Raw genomic sequence first — 17,772 nt, 5'->3', positions numbered from 1 at the left:
TGACAAGGTGTCGAAGGCCGCTGTCTCCCACCAGGGATACTTAGGATAAATTCACAGCAGGAGCATGTGAGGGACAGATCTGCAAGAAGGTTCAGAACCCACTCTATGTAGCATAGAAAAAGAGAAGCTAAAAGGAGAGGGGATATTTTGCCAAATCATTTGGTCTCTGTGGGCTACAATTTTACCATCAGTAAATTGAATTTTTATCTGGGGATTGGAAAGTCTAACCAATCAAGAATTGTACAGCACTCTGCAACTATAAAATGTCACTGAAATGCTTAATAATAGAACTCTCCTGGCACTAGAATGCTGTGAGAATTAAGAGGCAGATGCTTTTGTGGTGCCCAAAAGATGAAAAGTTCAGTGCAGACATTATGTCTTACTAACTACCATCATCACAAAAGGCAGGTAGCAGGCACAGACAGTGATCGTGAATCGCAACTGCACAAAACCAGGCAGACTAAAACTGCTTCTTAAAGAACAAAGAAGGGCCCTGGCCTGTGTGGCTCAGTTGGTTGAGCAGTGTCCCATGCAACGAGAGGTTGCCAGTTCTATTCCTGGTCAGGGTACATGCCCAGGTTGTGAGCTTGATTCACATTAGGGTGTGTGTGGGAGGCAGCCCATCGCTGTTTCTCTCTCTCTAAAATTAATAAAAACTTTTTTTTTTTAAATAAAAAAATAAAGAACAGAGGAGGGAAGATGGCAGCACTCTGACAAGAAGGAGAGCACCCCTGCTCCCAGCCATGGACTAGATTTACCCCTAAAATATTGCGTAACCAGCTTGGAAAAACAAGAGAAATATACCTGAGTGGACATATTTCGACTAAGGAGCACTGAAGAAACATCATAGAGTCTAGTAAGAGAGGGGGGAGTTGAAAGGAGGAGTCCACCCTGAAGCCAGTGCTGGGCTCTGAGGCCCAAGGGTTAGAGGCTGCAAAGCTCCCTCCCCTTGGGAGTGTGGACTAGCATCCAAGAGCTGGGATCTCAAACCAAAGGGGAGAAGGGAAGAAGAGCCTGTGCAGGGCAGGCAGAGGGAGCCAAGGGAACAGTGTGCTTGCAAGGAGCAGACTGCACCTTCCAGTGAAACAACGCGCCTAATGGAGGGACAGTGGACTTTCACCCGGGTGCTGACCACAGGAAAGGCTGTCCTGCAGGATGTGGATTCCAAATAGAAAGGGGCCAGAGGGCTGCACTCAGCAGCCACATACAGGGACTCTCTGCTTTCCTGTAAAGCATTATGTAGAACCCCAGGAAAGCATTTGAACTGTGTGGCGTAGGGGAAGGGGAAGAGAGGCATCCTGCCACCAGAGAGAGGGAGGGACCTGAGACGCTAGTGGGGTGAACTGGAGATTTTTTACCTGCTCTGAGGGGAGCCTGGATAGCGTGCAAGGAGCTGCCCCAGCTTTACTAAGATCAGCTGTGCAGGGGACCTGCGTGGGGCTGACTTTGTGACCCCTCCAGCTTGGATCTGAGGCACAGGGGCATCAGGACCTCACAGAGCAGGTTCTCTGCCTGTTTGCTGCTTTGTGCCTTTTTGAGTTTTTGATTGCTAAACAGGCGTCCACCTTCCTGGCTTGCATAGGGATTTGTGTCTGCATTGTGGAGAGTTTGAACTGAATGCCCTGTGAGATCAGCCAACCAGATCTGGGAAAGGAGGGGGCAGAGCATGCCTGCCTCTCCCACAGGCTAAGAGCACCACCCCCAACAGGAAAGGGGCTGGTTCAGCTCAATGAACCCCAGATACTCCCACAGCGCACAGTCCTGAGGGGGAAGAGAGAACAGCTCACAGGACGACATTATAAGAATAAGATTCTAAAGGACTGTTGTTTGAGAACTGGAGGAAAAGCTTAAAACCCCTTCTGGGGGCAGGGCAGGTAACCTGCTCACCGGAATCTTTCTTTAATGGAACCCACTGAGCCCAGGCTGCTGAAACTGCCCATACAGAAAAAGCAACAGACTGAAATCAATCTGAACCTGCAGCAGGCCAGTGCATGGGGAACTAGAATCAGAGGACAAGGTAGGGACTGAGGAGCTGGCTTTGAAGCAGAGACTAACTTCCCCACAGTGAGTACCTGACAGCAAAACCTCCAAGTAAGGGGAGCAATATCCCTAGCTACACTAGGCGCCCTGCACCCTGAAGACTCTTCAGAGAGTCTGGAGTAAGACCAGGCAACCACAAGGGGGAGGCAAAATAGCTGACAAGTGAGGTGGTCCACATAGAGCCTCAGACCGGCCAACTACCTAAGGACCCCAGAGCCAAACCTAGACAGCTTCCAACACTGGTTGATACACAAGTACCTCCCAGGAGACCTGAAATCAGCATACAAAACAGTGAGCCTCAGACATTAGCTGCCCAGGTGAAACTCACTTGATTTTTTTTTTTTTTTTTAGAAAAAAGAGAGAAAAGAAAAAAATTTTCTTTTTAAATATTTAAATTGCTTTTTATTTTTAAATTAATTTTTAAAAATTTGTTTTGGCTTGCTTTACTTGTTTTTTTGCTTTGTTTTTTGTTCTATTATCAAGATTTTCTTGATATTCTCTGCTTTATTGCTGGGACATTATCATTATAACCAATAAGTTTATTGCTTTTCTCCATTGTTTCCCCCATATCTTTTACTGGACTCCTTGCCTGCCCTTGCTTTACCTTGCTCTCTCATTTCATTAGCATAACTTTTTTTTCTCCTCTTTTATTCTCTGTCTTCCTGTCTTTTTGTTTGTCTTTTTATTTTTCAACCATTTTCCTATTCCTACTCTCTACCCTTAATTTTTGCTCTCCCTTCTTTCCTTTCAGAATCTTTCCTGTCCCTTTTATCTCCCAGTAGCTTCTCTATTTTTTAATTTAATTTTATTATTTTTTTTTACTTTTAGCAATAATATCCTTTTCATTTCTCTCTCTCTCTCTCTCTTTTTTCTTTAGCATTTGTGTTCTTGCTTCGCTCTTCCAATTCTACTTTCTCTTGGGATGTTTTCATTGTGATTGTTAGAATGTTTTGTAAGTTACTGTTTGTTTCCTGGCAGTTTGGCTGTGTTATGAAAAAATGCTCAAGGTCACTAACTGTCAGAGAGATGCAAATTAAAACCACAATGAGGTATCACTTCACACCAGTCAGAATGGCTACTGTCAACAAATCAACAAATGACAGTGCTGTCGAGGATGTGGAGAAAGGGGAACCCTGGTATACTGCTGGTGGGAATGAAGACTAGTGCAGCCACTACTGAAAACAATATGGAGGTTCCTCAAAAAATTAAAAATGGAGCTTCCTTTTGACCCAGTGGTCCCACTTCTAGGAATATATCCTAAGAATCCTGAAACACTAATCAGAAAGAATATATGCAGCCCTATGTTCATACCAGCACAATTTACAATAGCTAAGATCTGGAAACAGCCCAAGTGCCCATCAGTAAAGTGGATAAAAAAGCTGTGGGACATTTACATCATTTATGCAGCTGTAAAGAAGAAGGATCTTGTACCCTTTGGGACAGTATGGATGGACCGGGAGAATATTATGCTAAGTGAAATAAGCCAGGTGGAGAAAGACAAACATCACATGATCTCACTTATACGTGGAATCTAAAGAATAAACTGATGAACAAAATAGATTCAGTGACATGGAAGCATGGATCAGACTGGCGAATCTCAGAGGAAAGATGTGGGTGGGGAGAGATCAACCAGAGAATTTATATGCATAAATGCATAACCCATGAACACAGACAATGGTGTGGTAAAGGCCTGGGGAGGGGAGTAGGTATGGGGTAGAAGGGGTCAATGGGGGAAAAAAGGGGACATCTGTAATATTTTGAACAACAAAATAAAGTAAAATGGCAAAAAAAAAAAAAAAAAAAAAAAAAAGAAAGAACAAAGAAGGGTGAAATACATTAAAATAAAAAGAGGTTGTTCACTTTTTCCTCTAACCTTAGGAGACTGCAGCAGGTAGGTATACGGTCACTTAGGTTTTAGTTTCAACCTTTTCTTCCTGCATTTGCACCAGAGAATCATAAAATATTAGAACTGATTTCAAACCACTTATTTTACAGATGATGAACACGAGACCCAGAGAAGTTACATTATTTAGCTAAGGGCCTAGAACTGAACTCCTACTGTTTACCTCCATTGGTTGCTCCACTATAGCTGCATTTGCACAAAGGGGCAGGACAGAGGCTGTGGACCTCTTCTTGGAGAGCCTATGTTATCTGGCTATATTTATGCAGCCAGATGGTGTACCACCACATGGTGGCTATGCCCTGGGTCAGTCCACTAGAGAAGTGGAACTTACCAGCTCCTTGGGACTCTCCTGCTCCTCTGGTACAGACACTTTCAGGGGCAGGCACAAGTCAGGGGAGCACTACCACGCTTTCTCCTAAGGAAACATGCTCCTCAGTAACCCTTTGGGTTTAGGAAGTGTGGCGGGCATATTTCAGACCAGCTCAAAACTTCTCCCCTCCATTGCTTAAGTGACAAAAGTAGGTACTCAAACAGCACAGAGTGTATCATGTTTGTTTTGAATGAAAAAATTTATATAAAAACCAGTTGTTAAGCTTTTGGGGTTTATGAACCCCTTTCAGAATCTGAAGAAATCTTTCTGTAGAAAAATGCATACAATTTATAAATTTGACACACTTTCAAGGATGTCATGGACCACTTCCCATTCATGGGCTCTTAGGGTGTCCTTAGACCACTACCCACTGCCCACTCTCTATCTACAACTAAAATGATACTAACAGTAGTTCTCAGTGGTAAACCTAGAGGACTCTTCATTTTTTAATCCCTTTTTATATTTTCCAAATTTTCTATGGTGACCATGTTTTGTTTAGCCTAATCAGAAAAAGTGTTATAAAAAAATTGAGTTTTAAAAGTACACACCCCAAACTCTTGTCATCTGTGTTCACGCATTAGCTTTGAAGAACCCCAGAGGCCTCCAAAAAGCCCAAACACACAAACTGCTCCAGTGAATTTTTATGCTACTGATCCTAAACTGTTAATATTTTACTATGGCATATTTTACTGTATTTAGGTGTGAGATATTTCAAGTAAAAGACTCAACGAGAAAATTCCAAATCAGCATATCTCATTAGGGGAATATCTAGGGGATCTTAGGGGAATATAACACACAGGAAGAAATATGCCTCAGAAATTACTTCAATACGTGACATATGACATAGCCTTAATGGTATTCCACCCCAGAAAAGACATTCCTGTCCTCTCACCCTCCCACCCAGGTCTGTGAACTTGAGTTTCAAAGCCAGGAGTCTCCTCTTTAGCATACAGAAGCCCCACGGCAGTTTTCTCTAAAGGGCTGAATAAGCCGGTAAAGGATCAGGAGGGATGTACTAAACCATGTCAACAAGGCCAAGCCGGCATAGCCACAGCCTCACCAGGACCAAGATCTGACTGATCAGCCAGTAAGAGTTCAACAGATAGACACTATCCTGGAATTCCCTTTTCTATTATGGGTTATGAGTAGAAATGGGAGTGGGGGCTGAGTAAGCCCATGAGAAAAGTTGGGGAGCTACTAAGCTGAGATCATTCAGAGAAACAACTACCAGTTACTGAGCTGCCAGAGGAACTACTGCTGGCTCAGCCCAGGGAGAGGTGGGGAAGAGCCCTGCTTACAAGGACCAAATATGCACACACGCACATAAACCCATCTACCCATCACCTGCTTGGCTGCTGAGGACAAGACTGCTGTAGTGCTTTCCACTACAAGAGTACAGTCTGGCAGAGCAGAACAAACAGGCAGGCAACTCTGAGTTCAAATTTAGGTTCTGCCACTTGGTAGCTACGTTGCCCAGGACAAACTCCTTAATCTGAGCCTCAGTTTCTTTATCAATAACAGAGATATCAATACCTACCTTTCAGGGTTATTGTGAGGATTAAATGAAATAACGTATGTGATATGTGTTAGCAGGCACTCATTATATAACAGTAATTTCTTGCTCCTTAGTCAAATCCATTTGCTGCTATTTAGCCACAATCTTCCCAAAACAGAAATCTGACTTCCCAGTTCCCCACTTAAAATATTTCAATGCCTCTCCTTTACACCCAAGATAAAGAGCAAACTCATGATTATTTAAGTTATACATGTCCTGGTTCTTGTCAACCTCTCTCCCTTGCTCTTGTGTGCTCCAACCACATGGATCTTCTTTATGCTCCTGGAAAATGTAATCCTTCCATCTCTAAGCTTTCATACAGGTTGGAAGCCCCTTCTTCCAGACCTGACCTACCTGGTTAACAACTCCTCATAACTTCTTTGGCTAAAATTTTTCTCACCCTCCAGACTAAGTCAGGCCTCCTGACAATGCTCCCTTCACCTGTCTTTCATAGTACTCAGTTTGCTTTATAATTATAGTTGCAATGATTTACACTATGTCTTAGACAGTAAGGTCAAGAGGTAGGAAACTATCCCCTTTCTTGGTTATCATTGATTCCCCAGCACTCGACACCAAGGGCAATGCCTGGCCCATTTTAAAAGCTTCAAACTTTTGTTGAATAAATGAATGAAAGTTCAGAGGAGGGTTGGGAAGCACTAGCTATTAATCTGGTTAGTACCTGCAACACTTAACCACGTTCTGCCTGGCATGCTTATTAACATTTCATTTTTCCTTTCCTTGATGGATTTTTAGCTTTGTTGTATACAACTCTGAATGTTCCACTGCCTCCATATGACAGGCTCAGAGGAGATGATCCATGCTGGGAAATGGCACTGGAATGGAAGAGAGTGTTAAGTGGCCTGAATAGGAAAAGAGAGAAAGGTGAACTCTACCTTGAAGGAAGCTGTGGACCGAGATAAGAATAGGTTTCCTGCCCTCTTTCCTTCTCAGGGGTATTTAAATTGACCTTTATTGGAAGGTGAGAATAGAACAGAGCAACACTTACTTGTTCCCATGAACAAATCATATGATGCTCAGCAGGTGCCTTTTCTATGATGGTGACCTCTGTCACACCTGGGGATGCTTCTGAAAAAGGAAAAAGAGAGTCTGTAGAGTTGCAATTGGCTGGCTCTCACACATTTCTACAATAGACAGGTGAATGTGCTCAGACCAGAGAACGTGGACATCTACAGGACTTAAAAATTGTGGCGACAGAGCCAGACAAATTTACACTTAATGTGTAGGATTTTTTGTTTGTTTTTGTGGGTTTCTTAGGATTTTTTTTTAATATACAAGATTATGTCATCTGCAAACAGCAATAGTTTACTACCTTCTTTCCAATTTGTTTGTCTTTATTTTCTTGGCTAATTGCCCTGATTAGATTCTCCAAAAGCTGTTGAATAGAAGTGGTACGAGGAGAATTCTTATTGTAACAAGATGAGTAAAGATAGCAGGCCTCATATTACAACCTTTAGAAAGGCCTGCTTGTAAGGCTGGTCCATGGCTGGCAACTGGGAACTTGGATTTCAGGGGGGTTCCTAAATTCCCTGGTAAGAATGGCTCATTGTGCCTAAATGTTAGTGCAAACAATATCATTTATGCTGAACACCTGCTTTCCTTCTGGGAGCCTGGAATTTGGTCCATACTAGGTAGAAGGTATTTAAGTGACTGATTTACAATAAAAGGTGTGAAGTCCTTAGTGCAGGTGAGCTTCCCCAGTAGAAATTGCAGACATGTTATCACGTTGCTGGAGGAATTAAGTGCATCCCATGTGATTCCACTGAGGACTCTTGAAAACTTGCACCTGGTTTCCCTGACTTCCCCACATGCACTTTCCTCTTTATGTTTGCTATAAAGAATCACAGCAGGACTATCTCCATGTCCTGTAATCCTCTTAGCGAACCACTGAACCTGGGTGGTCTTGGGAATGCCCATAATACTTGTCTTCTTCCTGATCTTAATGGGAAAGCATCCAATTTTTCACCATTTAAGTATGGTGTCAGCTGTGGGTTTTTCATAGCTGTCCATTATCAGGTTGAGGAAGTTTGATTTTTATTCTATATCCTGTTTCTAGTTTTTTGAGTGTTTTTTTAAAAATCCTGTAATGGTGTTGGATTTTGTCGAGTGCTTTCTCTACACCTATTGACATGATTATGTGTTTTTTGTCATTTATTCAATTAATAAGGTGCATTACATTAATTAATTTTCACATGTTCAAAAAACTGCACATTCCTGGACTAAATCACACTTGGTATATAATCTTTTTCATGTTGGTGAATTTGGGTTGATAGTATTTTGTTGAGGATTTTTAAATGTTTGGTTTTGGATAGAAATGTTGCATTTGTGAAGTTATTTCATATCTTTTAGGAAGATTTTGGGAGTTTGCTTACCACAGACCTACCACTGACTTCAGCTACCTCATTTTAAAAAACCCTTTTAACATATTATCTTTTCAAAACAACATACAAACGTGAAAAAAATAAAAATAGAATTGACTTTCAATTTGTGATTATTAACTTGAAATTATGAGGTTTGATTAAATTTATAAAGAGATTATTTAACGGGAGGCTAGATTCACTCACTATACGTTTAATTACCAGAGTTGTTTAATTCCTTAGATAGGTTTTGCCTTGAAGTGTCACCAGTCTGCCAAACATCTGAAGTAATGGGTAGAATATATTAAAAGTAAAAATGGAATTTAAAATGTTTACAGTCATTTAATTATTCAGGTTTTTAAACTGAACTAACAGTTTAAGAGAAATTTAGTTGGCTTGACTTGAGTAGATTAAACATTAATAAAAAAAAATAACTCATTTACTGAAAAATTCCTAGAGTTATAGACAATAACGAAGCACGCCTGTAAAATAGCAAGGCTACCTGACTAACCAGGAATATAAGAAGGAACAGAGCACAAATTTGCCTAAGAATGAGGAGATAGGATAGAGGTGGTCCTGATTAGATTTCTCCTTGCCCAACCCTATAACTTCATTTCTAAAATTTATCACTTCTCCCAACTACATCATGATGTTTCATATCTCATTTACTGCTTTAGGCACTAGGAAATACAAGGGAAAGTTCCTATTCTCATGGACATCTATTACAGAAAAGAGACAAATTTTAAAAGCAAGCAAATAAATAATTCCAAGTAGCGATAAAGCCATAAGGATAAAAGAAAATGTAGGCTAAGGGAAAAGAGAGTGATAAAGAAGGGTGTTACATATAATGAGGGAAGGCTTCCTTGAGGTGGTGATATTTAATCAGAGATCTGAAAGAAATGAGGGAGACAGATTTAGAAGGTAATTTCAGTGAAGGGTCTAGCAAATTGCAAAACTTAATGTGTTTATGGTACAACAAGGAAGCCACTGTGGCGAAAGCACAGTGAAATCAGAAAGACAGATGCGGGCAGGTCATAAGGGACCGGGTCATGGTACAGTATTTGGATTTTATTATAAATGTGATGGCAGGGGATCCAAGCATGCTATTCAGCCGGCTTAGTCTGCCTTTTTCTTTCTTGGTTATCTGACCAAATCCCATTTATCTTTCAAAATCTAGCGTCACGTGTGGGCTATACTCCTTAACTCCCCCACGAGGTAAACCACCACCTCCTGTGTGCTGCTTCAGAACAACAACAGATCACTGACCTTCTCTCGCACTTCAGCGGACCGAATCTTTTGATTTTTCCCCCCAGAAAAATGTGTCCATTTCCCCCCATCTTTTGTAGCCCCGGAGTCTAACACAGCGGTGGGTGCTAACTACAGGTATGACACAGGACAAGCACCCCCTCAGCGGCGCAAGGCCAGACTCCTTAGGGTGTTACACGGCGGGGCGTGGGCGCTGTTGCCCTGGGAGGTTGGCTGCGGCATTCTCCCAGGTCACTGTCACCAGAGGAAGGGTTTGGGCTTCAAGGTTACTCCCTGGGCCAAGAATGCACCTCGGGAAACCCAAACCCCCGACTGTCAGGTGCCTTCTGCCGTCTCTCTGCACGCTTCTGTCCATCTTCACCGGGCGAGCGGGGCGACCTCGGGTGGGGAGAACCTCCGGGCGTCCCAACTCTGCGTCCCAACACTCCCTTCTCCTCCTTAACGACGGAAGTCACAGCAGCGATGCCCGCGGGCACGACAAGGTGGTGTCCCACTCCGAGCTCCCAGTGCACGCCGCCTCGCCCTGCAGCCGCCCCCCGGCCCCCCGCCCCACTCACCTAGGATGCGGGTGATCCCGAGCGTCAGCTTCTCCAGGTGCGGCTTGCTGGAGCCCACCGGCGGAGGCGGCGGAGGCGGCGGAAGCGGCTCCTCCATGGCTCGCGTCCCGGCTCCGCGCGCAGCCCGGGCTGCCGAGGGGACGGGGCGGGGGAGCGGGGACCTCCGCAGGGCTGGACACCGCCCCCGAGCCTCCGCCATCACGTTCACGGCATGCCGGGAGTTGTAGTGCTCAGCGCTTGAGACCGAGGCCCCGCGGCGATGGGGAGCCGGGGCTGGTCTGGGACCGACGGTCCCGTGGGACGCGCGTTCCCGCCGCCTGGGCCAGCGCTTCCCACCAAGCCGCGGAGACACAGCGACTCCTCCGCCTGGACCCTCCCGCCCCGCCGGCGCCCACAGCGCAAGCGGGGGCGGGCCTCTGCGCCCAACGGCCAATGGGGACGGCGCCTGGAGTCCGGGGCGTGGCGGCCCGGGCGGGACGCCCCGAGTGGCGGTTGTTTCAAGATGGCGGACGTGGCGGGCCCCTCCCGCCCCGGCACCGGGGCGTTCTGGAGCCGGGACTGTATCCTTTGCCCGCCTGGCAGGGGGCGCCGGCGCCCTCCCCGGTGCGGCGATCTGCGACCCGCGACCCGCGATCGGTCGCGTGGGACTGAGCGGAGGGGAGAGGCTCGGTGCTAACCCCGGGGGCGGGGCCGTCCTGTCCTGCCGCAGTCCAGGTGCAGGGCTTTTCGCCTCGATTGGGAATTAGGCTGCAGAGCGCCTGCTACTGTCTCCAGGCTGGGGCTCCAGGTGTGGGGACTGAATACTGATGTTTCGCAGCCCTCCTTTGCGGTGAGCTCTGGAAAAATGGCCTACAGCCGTGGCCCAGCCCGGGGCTGGGAGGATACCCCAGCCCGTGGTGACCGCAGGCCAGCTGTGCGTAGTGAGCTTGTGGAGGGGGGAAGAGTGTTGGATGATCGGGGAGCCTGTTTGTCTTGGCTTAGCTGCGTCCTTGGTCTGCGCTGTTGAGGAGGATGTCAGGATCTCGTCGGACTCGAAGGCCTGTCGGTGATGGTTTGTGTTCATGCAGGGATTTTGCTAGAGGTGTAGGGCTTGCTTTCACGGGGACTTGGTCTCGTGGCGCTGGCTATGGAATAAGCTGCAAACCATCGTGCCTGGATATAGTGTTGGTTTACTTGTAGTTTGCAGGTCACCACTGGCAGGATTGAAGTTCTTGGGTTGTTTTGGGGTGGAGAGACTGTAGAGCTTTTACTCTTCGCAGTTCAGGATCTTGATGAGATGTGTGACATAAGTGATTCTTTCCCTGGGGTGTGTAGACTATTCCAGCCTGAGCTTTGGTCCTGATCATTTTACTCCGTGTTCGTTAGAGGAGTGTTACATGAGACGAAGGCAATCAGTGTACTGGGTGCCTAGGCGACCCGTTTTGTCTGCTCGGACTGGTGATAGCATTGTTTGAGGCATTGCTGCTAACTTTGTGTATTCTTTGCACATTCTACTGAGCCCCCCAGTGAAAGTTACATAATTATATTATAAGTTCCCCTTATTTGAGTTACTACGATTAAAGTGTCATGCCATGGAGAAAGGGTTATTTTTACCTTCCGTGCTGTTCAATGTTTAGTGTTAGGCACTTTCTAAACATGTCTCTGATAGGTTGGTGAGAATCAAAGTGAAATCATGTACACACACTGTGAATGAAAGCACACTAGTGCACTGAGCAAATTAAGTATTTTTTCCTTTACCTATCAGTAAGGATGCAAAGAGAATACGTGCATTGGGAACAACTGAGCTGAATTAAGAAGTCAGGAAATTGTGATGAGTCTTTTTTCTTGAAAACTGCCTCTGCAATGACAATTTTGTGATAGAGATATTTGGAGGTTATTAATTTATGTGCTTTTTCAGTTTGGTCATTTTCATAACCACATATGACCAGTAGTATAGTTCTGATATAAAATAAATGATTTGTGGGGAAGGGGAGACAATCTGTTACAGTGGTACTGATTAAGTTAATAGGTGTGTAAACTGATCTATGTTCTTTGATTCAGCAGCCTTCTACTCTCACTTAATTCATGCTAGTCCTATTACTCCCTATTTCATATAGAAGTTACACGTTTTTCCTTTTCTCTTAAATTCTCCCGTACTCTAAAAATTTATATAAAATACTCATCTTCCTATTGAAAGTGAAGAACTGAAATTGTATAGGGAAATGGTGATTTCATTCTATAGAAATTTGAAAGGAATTGCAAGTTTATTACTATCACTTGTTTCCCCAGCCTATTTCAACATTTAGCCTCAAATAATTTCATTTTATATCTCCATAGGACTTAAAAGCAATGTCAAGTGTGAACTTGTTACTGATTTTCGCTAAAAAAGCATAACGATAGTTATGAATCACTTGGTTTAGTCACGTGCCTTTGGATCTTGATCTCTTTTTGTCACATTGATGACTTCCTAGACAATCCCAAAGACTTTATAGCAGAACTTTCAATAGAAAAAGACCAAAAAGTATGTATCTGTAACCTGGTATTTTCACACTATTGAAAGAAAGATTGTTCAGTGCTTCTCCTAAACAATTAGAGAAATGTGATTGAGAGATTTCCCATCCTAGATGTTTCCATTATGTGAGGACAGATCACCTGTGACTAAATGTCATGTTTTTTTTACTTTGAGTTAGGCACTGCTGAACTATACAGTGCTGTTTTGTACAAGGTATGCGTACCTAATGTGTAAACCATGGATATGCCATGTTAACATTTTATCGGTTAAATCTGCAAGTAAAATTATGCCCCTTCAGCCATAAACTGCTTTCCTGCAAACTGCTTTCCTGCTTCATTATAGATCCTGGTAATATCAGAAGTTAGTGTTTCTGCAACATTTACATTTGATTGCATTAGTAACTTGATAGTAACAAATATGGACTATAAGGGACCTGGTCAAAACATTGCAGTAGCTATAATGTCTGCATTGACTTTCCAATTAAAAATGGACAAAGACTTAATGTTCTTAAAATACTATACAAGCATACCTTGGGAATATTGTGGGTTCAGTTCTAGACCACTGATTATTGCAATAAAGGCAGTTGTAATCTTTTTTTCTGGTAGAGGGTCTTTCAATTTGTAAAAAAGTGCAACATCTGTGAAGCACAATAAAGTGAAGTGCAATAAAATGAGGTATACATGTACTAACCAGGAAAGTCATGTGGTCAAAATAATTATATATGTATTCATATGTTGCTGGTTAATGATGCAAGCTCAAAGGTTAGAGTAGAGTGAGCAGTACTAAGTTTATTTTCTTCAGGTCCCTGTCACCTGGGATAGACATGCTTTGTCCTTTCTACCACTTCTGCCTTGGGTTTCTAATTACTGTTTTATTTCTGGAGTTTGGATAGCTTGGTATCAGCATTAAGGATGCTTTCTAACTTGCTGCACTTGTCTTATTGAGGTGCTTCCAAAGAAACCAAAGTAGAACTAAGGTAGCACGTAGAACCCAATAAGAGGTCCAATATGAGTTTGGTATATATTGTGTTTCTTTGACTTTTAGATTCCCAACAACCATAAAATATATGCTTATTGGGAATCTCTGTATTTGAAGAAGGTAAATATTTGGGTTCTTAAGATAACAAGATGAAGCTAGGTTAGAAATGATTTGAAAGGATAGGTTAGATGGAGGCAATTTCAAATATGTTTAGTTTTATTTTTTAAAAATTTGTTAAGGTCAAGTTATTTAGCATATTTTATATTGAAAAGAAATTTAGCATGAACGTAGCTAATGGGTTTTACCTGCATATTTTGAATGAGTTAAAGAAAGATAACATTGAAGCTTGCTGGACAATGCCTCATAAAATTAAATATCAGTTTCATTCTTTACTATGAGCAGGCATTCTATGATGTTTGGAGATACAACACTGAACAAAACAAGATGAATCTTCACCTGCTTGGTGCTCCCATTTTAGTGACATGTGATGAGGCCATGAATAAGTAAAGTATATGTTTGATGATTTTAGGTGCTATGGAGAAAAATAAAGCTGGAAAAGGGTAGCTGTCACGGGGGTCTTTTGTCTCCTTTTTTATGCCAATACCATACTGTTTTGATTACTTTAGCTTCGCAATGTAGTTTAAAATCAAAGCGTGATGGTGCTAGCTTTGGTCTTTTTTCTCAAGGTTGTTGTGGCTATTAGGGGTCTTTTTAGGTTCCTTACAAATTTTAGGGTTGTTTATGCTATGTCTGGGAAAATGCCATTGGAATTTTGATAGGGATTGCATTAAGTCTATAGAAGACTTTGAGTAGTATGGACATTTTAAACAATATTCTTCTAATCTATGAGCATGAAATATCTTTTCATTTATTTGTGTCTTCAATTTCTGTCATCAGTGTATTATAATTTTCAGTGTAAGGTCTTTTACCTCATTGGTTAAATGCATTTCTAGGTATTTTATTCTATTTGAGGCAATTCTAAATGGAGTTTTCTTAATTTCTGTGCTATTTCATTATTAGTGTATAGAAATGAAACATTTTTGTATATCGATTTTGTATCCTGCAACTTTACTGATTTTGTTTATTAGTTTTAACAGTTTTTAAGATGGAGTTTTTAGGGTTTTCTATATATAATGTCATCTGCAAATAGAAGCTTGTGGAAGGTGCAGTGCAGAGGACTACGCCAAGTGTAAGGGAGGTTCACTCTAGATCCGGGGACACTGCGCAGAAAACGGTGGAGCCGAAGGAGTATGACACATTCACTTTTTCAGCTGAGGTCCAACCTGATGTACAGAGAAACAAACCATCTTCCCAGAGGTGGCCAGCGTGCATCCCGGGGGACAAACCACACCCCGGGACGACAAACTGCAAATCGAAAACCTTAAACCCGCAGGAACAATCTGCAAAACCCACATCTCTGAAAGTCCTGGGCCAGTCTTATAGGAGCCAGGACAATCGTGGCTCTCAGCCAACTATGGGTCAGACATTAGTCAGCTAACAGGGCATCTGTTATGACTGTGCTCTATCATGTTTACATAACTGCGGCCTTCTGTCCTTAGAAGGTGGCAAGAAAGCCTAAGTGGTTTTCTGCAGTTTGTTGTTGTTGTTTTAAGAAATAAGAAACAAAGTTATTAGCTGGCAGTAAGAATGAGGAAGTGGTGTCAGGTTTGAGGAAAGAGAAGACACTGTAGTGTACTTGGTGAGCTTTCAAATCAAGGTGCCGCAATACAAAGTGCCGCTGAGTGGGGTATCCAGTAGCTGGTTTTTCCATTTGTGAGCAAGCATCTTGTGAATGGTCTAGGGAAGAGTAGTATTTTTTCCAGGACTCAGTTATGTTAGTCCAGTGGTCATCTTGAAGAATATTCTGCAAATTCATCATTATTGCATCTTCTAATTGAAGACAGTGCCATGTGGAGGATATCCTGAATCATCTTGGATTTTTCCCCCCTGGGTCCTTTATTCCATATGTTTATTTCCAAAAGCAAATAATTAAACATGCATTGAACACCAACTGTATGTGCTACTCCCAAAAGATAAAAAATGAGTACATTTTTGCTGTTAAATAGAGCCTGCACAATTTCATTTTGTAAGGTTTTTTATAGGTTGGACGTTAGTGAATTTAGAAATTCTCTCTCTGCTCCTGTGTTAGTTGCTCTCAGTTTCCTTGGAGTAATGGGGTCTAATTTTTTGTATCCTTACTTGTTTTATGTGCCTCTTAAAATACCAGCTCCATCCCTGATATTAGAGGGAATTTGAAGTTTAGGGGCACTAGTTATCAGCCAAAATCTTGAAGCTGTGAGAGTGTATATGCTGCTCTGGAAAGCTGTTAGAAATCAGCTAGTAGTTCAAGCAGTATGCATCATCTTTATATTCCTAAATTACTATAGTAATTCTGTGCACATCTAATCATTATTTCCTGAAAATACTCCATTACTAAGGCTGATCATGAGCTGAAATATATGGACTTTTTGAACACGTTATTTAATCCACTGTTTTACTCTATCCTTTTTCTGGAAGGAAATAGTTCATAATTGATTTGTCTGGAAATCTTGGAAAAGAAAACATTTTATCAAAGAACAGACTTTAGAACTTTCTAGGTCATTGGAAAAAAATGTTCAGATGCTTCCTTCCTGTAAGTGTTAATCAAATTGCGGACATATCTGGATTTAGATATGGTTCGGAATAAAATTTTGTTTTTGGAAAGAACACTTTTTTATTGTATTTGTTCTCTTTTTAAAGAAGTGTTATGATCTTAGTAGCCTTTCTAAATTTCTGCTTTTGAAACTCAAAATATTATTGTTCTTTTTGTCTTAAATTTCTTTCAACTTATTAAATTGTAGGGCTCTTGGGACATTTCACATATGCACTATGAAGAATAAAAAATGCCTTTGTGTTTGTATGCTTGACTTGCCCTCAAACAGTGTTTGTTTTTCAAAGATAAAACTCATTTTGAAATTATTTATTCATGCCTACTAGTAATGGACAAACTGGAGCACTGAACTCTTGGTTTCCAAAAGAAAATGAAATGAATGAAGCAGCAGAATTTATAGTGTAGGATATCTCACTTGGGAATAAGCATGGAAACAAATTTTGTGGAACAAGGTCTTCCAAAATTTTTACAAAATATATAGTTGTGACTATATGAAAATGAACTTTAAAAGAATATTCACTTTGCTACATTTAACTGAATTACTTTCGAGTTTTGCTTTTAAATTCCAAGGTCAATAGAAATTACAAATTATAACAAAAGTATAGAATAGAAGCAGCATTTAGATATTGGATAAGCTTTTCTAGTATTTTCCTTCATGTCTTCCTGCATAGTTTCTGATGAAGAACAATCGGTAGTATATGTTCCAGGTATGATTTTTTATGTTAATTTGGTTCGTAAGTATCAGGAGAAAGATGAAACATTAGGACAGCTTTGCAGGTATAACTGGATGTGGAACAGTTCATTAGAACCTAAAATAAAATAAAAAATTGGTACAACCTCATTGAGGTTTGAATTACTGCCTTATACTTCATGTATTAAGGCGCAAGAGATTTTCTTATTTTTTGTATTACAAATAATAGCCTGAATTTAATATTTCAAAGAAAAGAGTGAAAAGTTCTTGATACAGAGTTTATGCAATAGACTCTTTAAATTTACTGGTTATTACAGATGAGTAGTAAAACTGAACTATTGAAAGTACCCCAATGATGTGACAAATCAGATCTTTAATTTCCCCTAAGTTAGGGTATGTGTGGCATGTTGTAATTTATTGGTTTTAATATGACTTATGAATGTGCACGCACCATTAAAAATATTTCTGTTGAATCTTAATGCATTCAAACAATCTTTTCATGATTTGTTATTAAGAGAGCCTTAGAATGAAGTAAGAGTTTCCCCTGTCAGGTCCTGTAAGATGGAGGATATCAATGGAGAGGTTGATGGGGGGTGGGGGGATAGTGAGGAGCTTAAGAGAATGAGAAGATATAATTTTGAAATCTTATTTGATGTAAATCCTTAGGAATTTCTACAGAAGGAAATATCAGATCAAGACACAAATTGATGAGTCCAAAAGCTAATGTTAAACTTAAGACTTCCAGAGTGACTGGTGCTTCATTCTCCATGGAGTCTTTAAAAGGTGCAGGAGATTCCGTAAATGAACAGGTCAGTAATTTATTTGTTTTTTTTCTTATTCTTCACTTTTTTATAAATGCTGACCAGTTACTAATTTTTCTTTGCTCACTGTCAATT

General features: G+C 41.6%; 2 protein-coding genes across 9 annotated transcripts in view; one reads left to right on the top strand and one right to left on the bottom strand.

Annotated features, from left to right (window-relative positions):
* TPGS2 (tubulin polyglutamylase complex subunit 2) overlaps window positions 1-10,453 on the bottom strand; it is a 33,364-nt gene extending 22,911 nt beyond the window's left edge. For 2 of the 6 annotated variants that reach the window (XR_013999663.1, XM_081149133.1), the window contains exons 1-2: window positions 10,067-10,428; window positions 6,875-6,954 (exon numbers count right to left, since the gene is read on the bottom strand). Coding sequence is in view for 4 of the 6 variants with exons in the window: in XM_081149133.1 (XP_081005259.1) it covers window positions 6,875-6,954; window positions 10,067-10,265 (279 nt within the window). In the remaining 2 variants the exon portion in view is untranslated. Of the gene's footprint in view, window positions 1-6,874; window positions 6,955-10,066 lie in introns of all 6 variants that reach the window. The other 4 variants (XR_013999662.1, XM_081149135.1, XM_081149134.1 and 1 more) reach the window with 4 other exon arrangements.
* Window positions 10,454-10,555: 102 nt separating this feature from the next.
* Window positions 10,556-17,772, top strand: part of KIAA1328 — a 203,750-nt gene continuing 196,533 nt past the window's right edge. Inside the window, exons 1-3 of one of the 3 annotated variants that reach the window (XM_081149095.1) lie at window positions 10,556-10,626; window positions 16,857-16,892; window positions 17,543-17,685. In XM_081149095.1, the coding sequence (XP_081005221.1) occupies window positions 10,569-10,626; window positions 16,857-16,892; window positions 17,543-17,685 (237 nt within the window). In that variant the 5' untranslated portion in view covers window positions 10,556-10,568. Of the gene's footprint in view, window positions 10,627-10,821; window positions 10,896-16,856; window positions 16,893-17,542; window positions 17,686-17,772 lie in introns of those variants that run through there. The other 2 variants (XM_081149096.1, XM_081149097.1) reach the window with 2 other exon arrangements.

The sequence above is a fragment of the Miniopterus schreibersii genome (assembly GCF_964146895.1).
Source record: "Miniopterus schreibersii genome assembly, chromosome: 10".
NCBI classification, from domain to species: domain Eukaryota; kingdom Metazoa; phylum Chordata; class Mammalia; order Chiroptera; family Miniopteridae; genus Miniopterus; species Miniopterus schreibersii.
The sequence above is the reverse complement of the archived record's forward strand: the minus strand, read 5'-3'. Positions and strand labels throughout refer to the sequence as shown.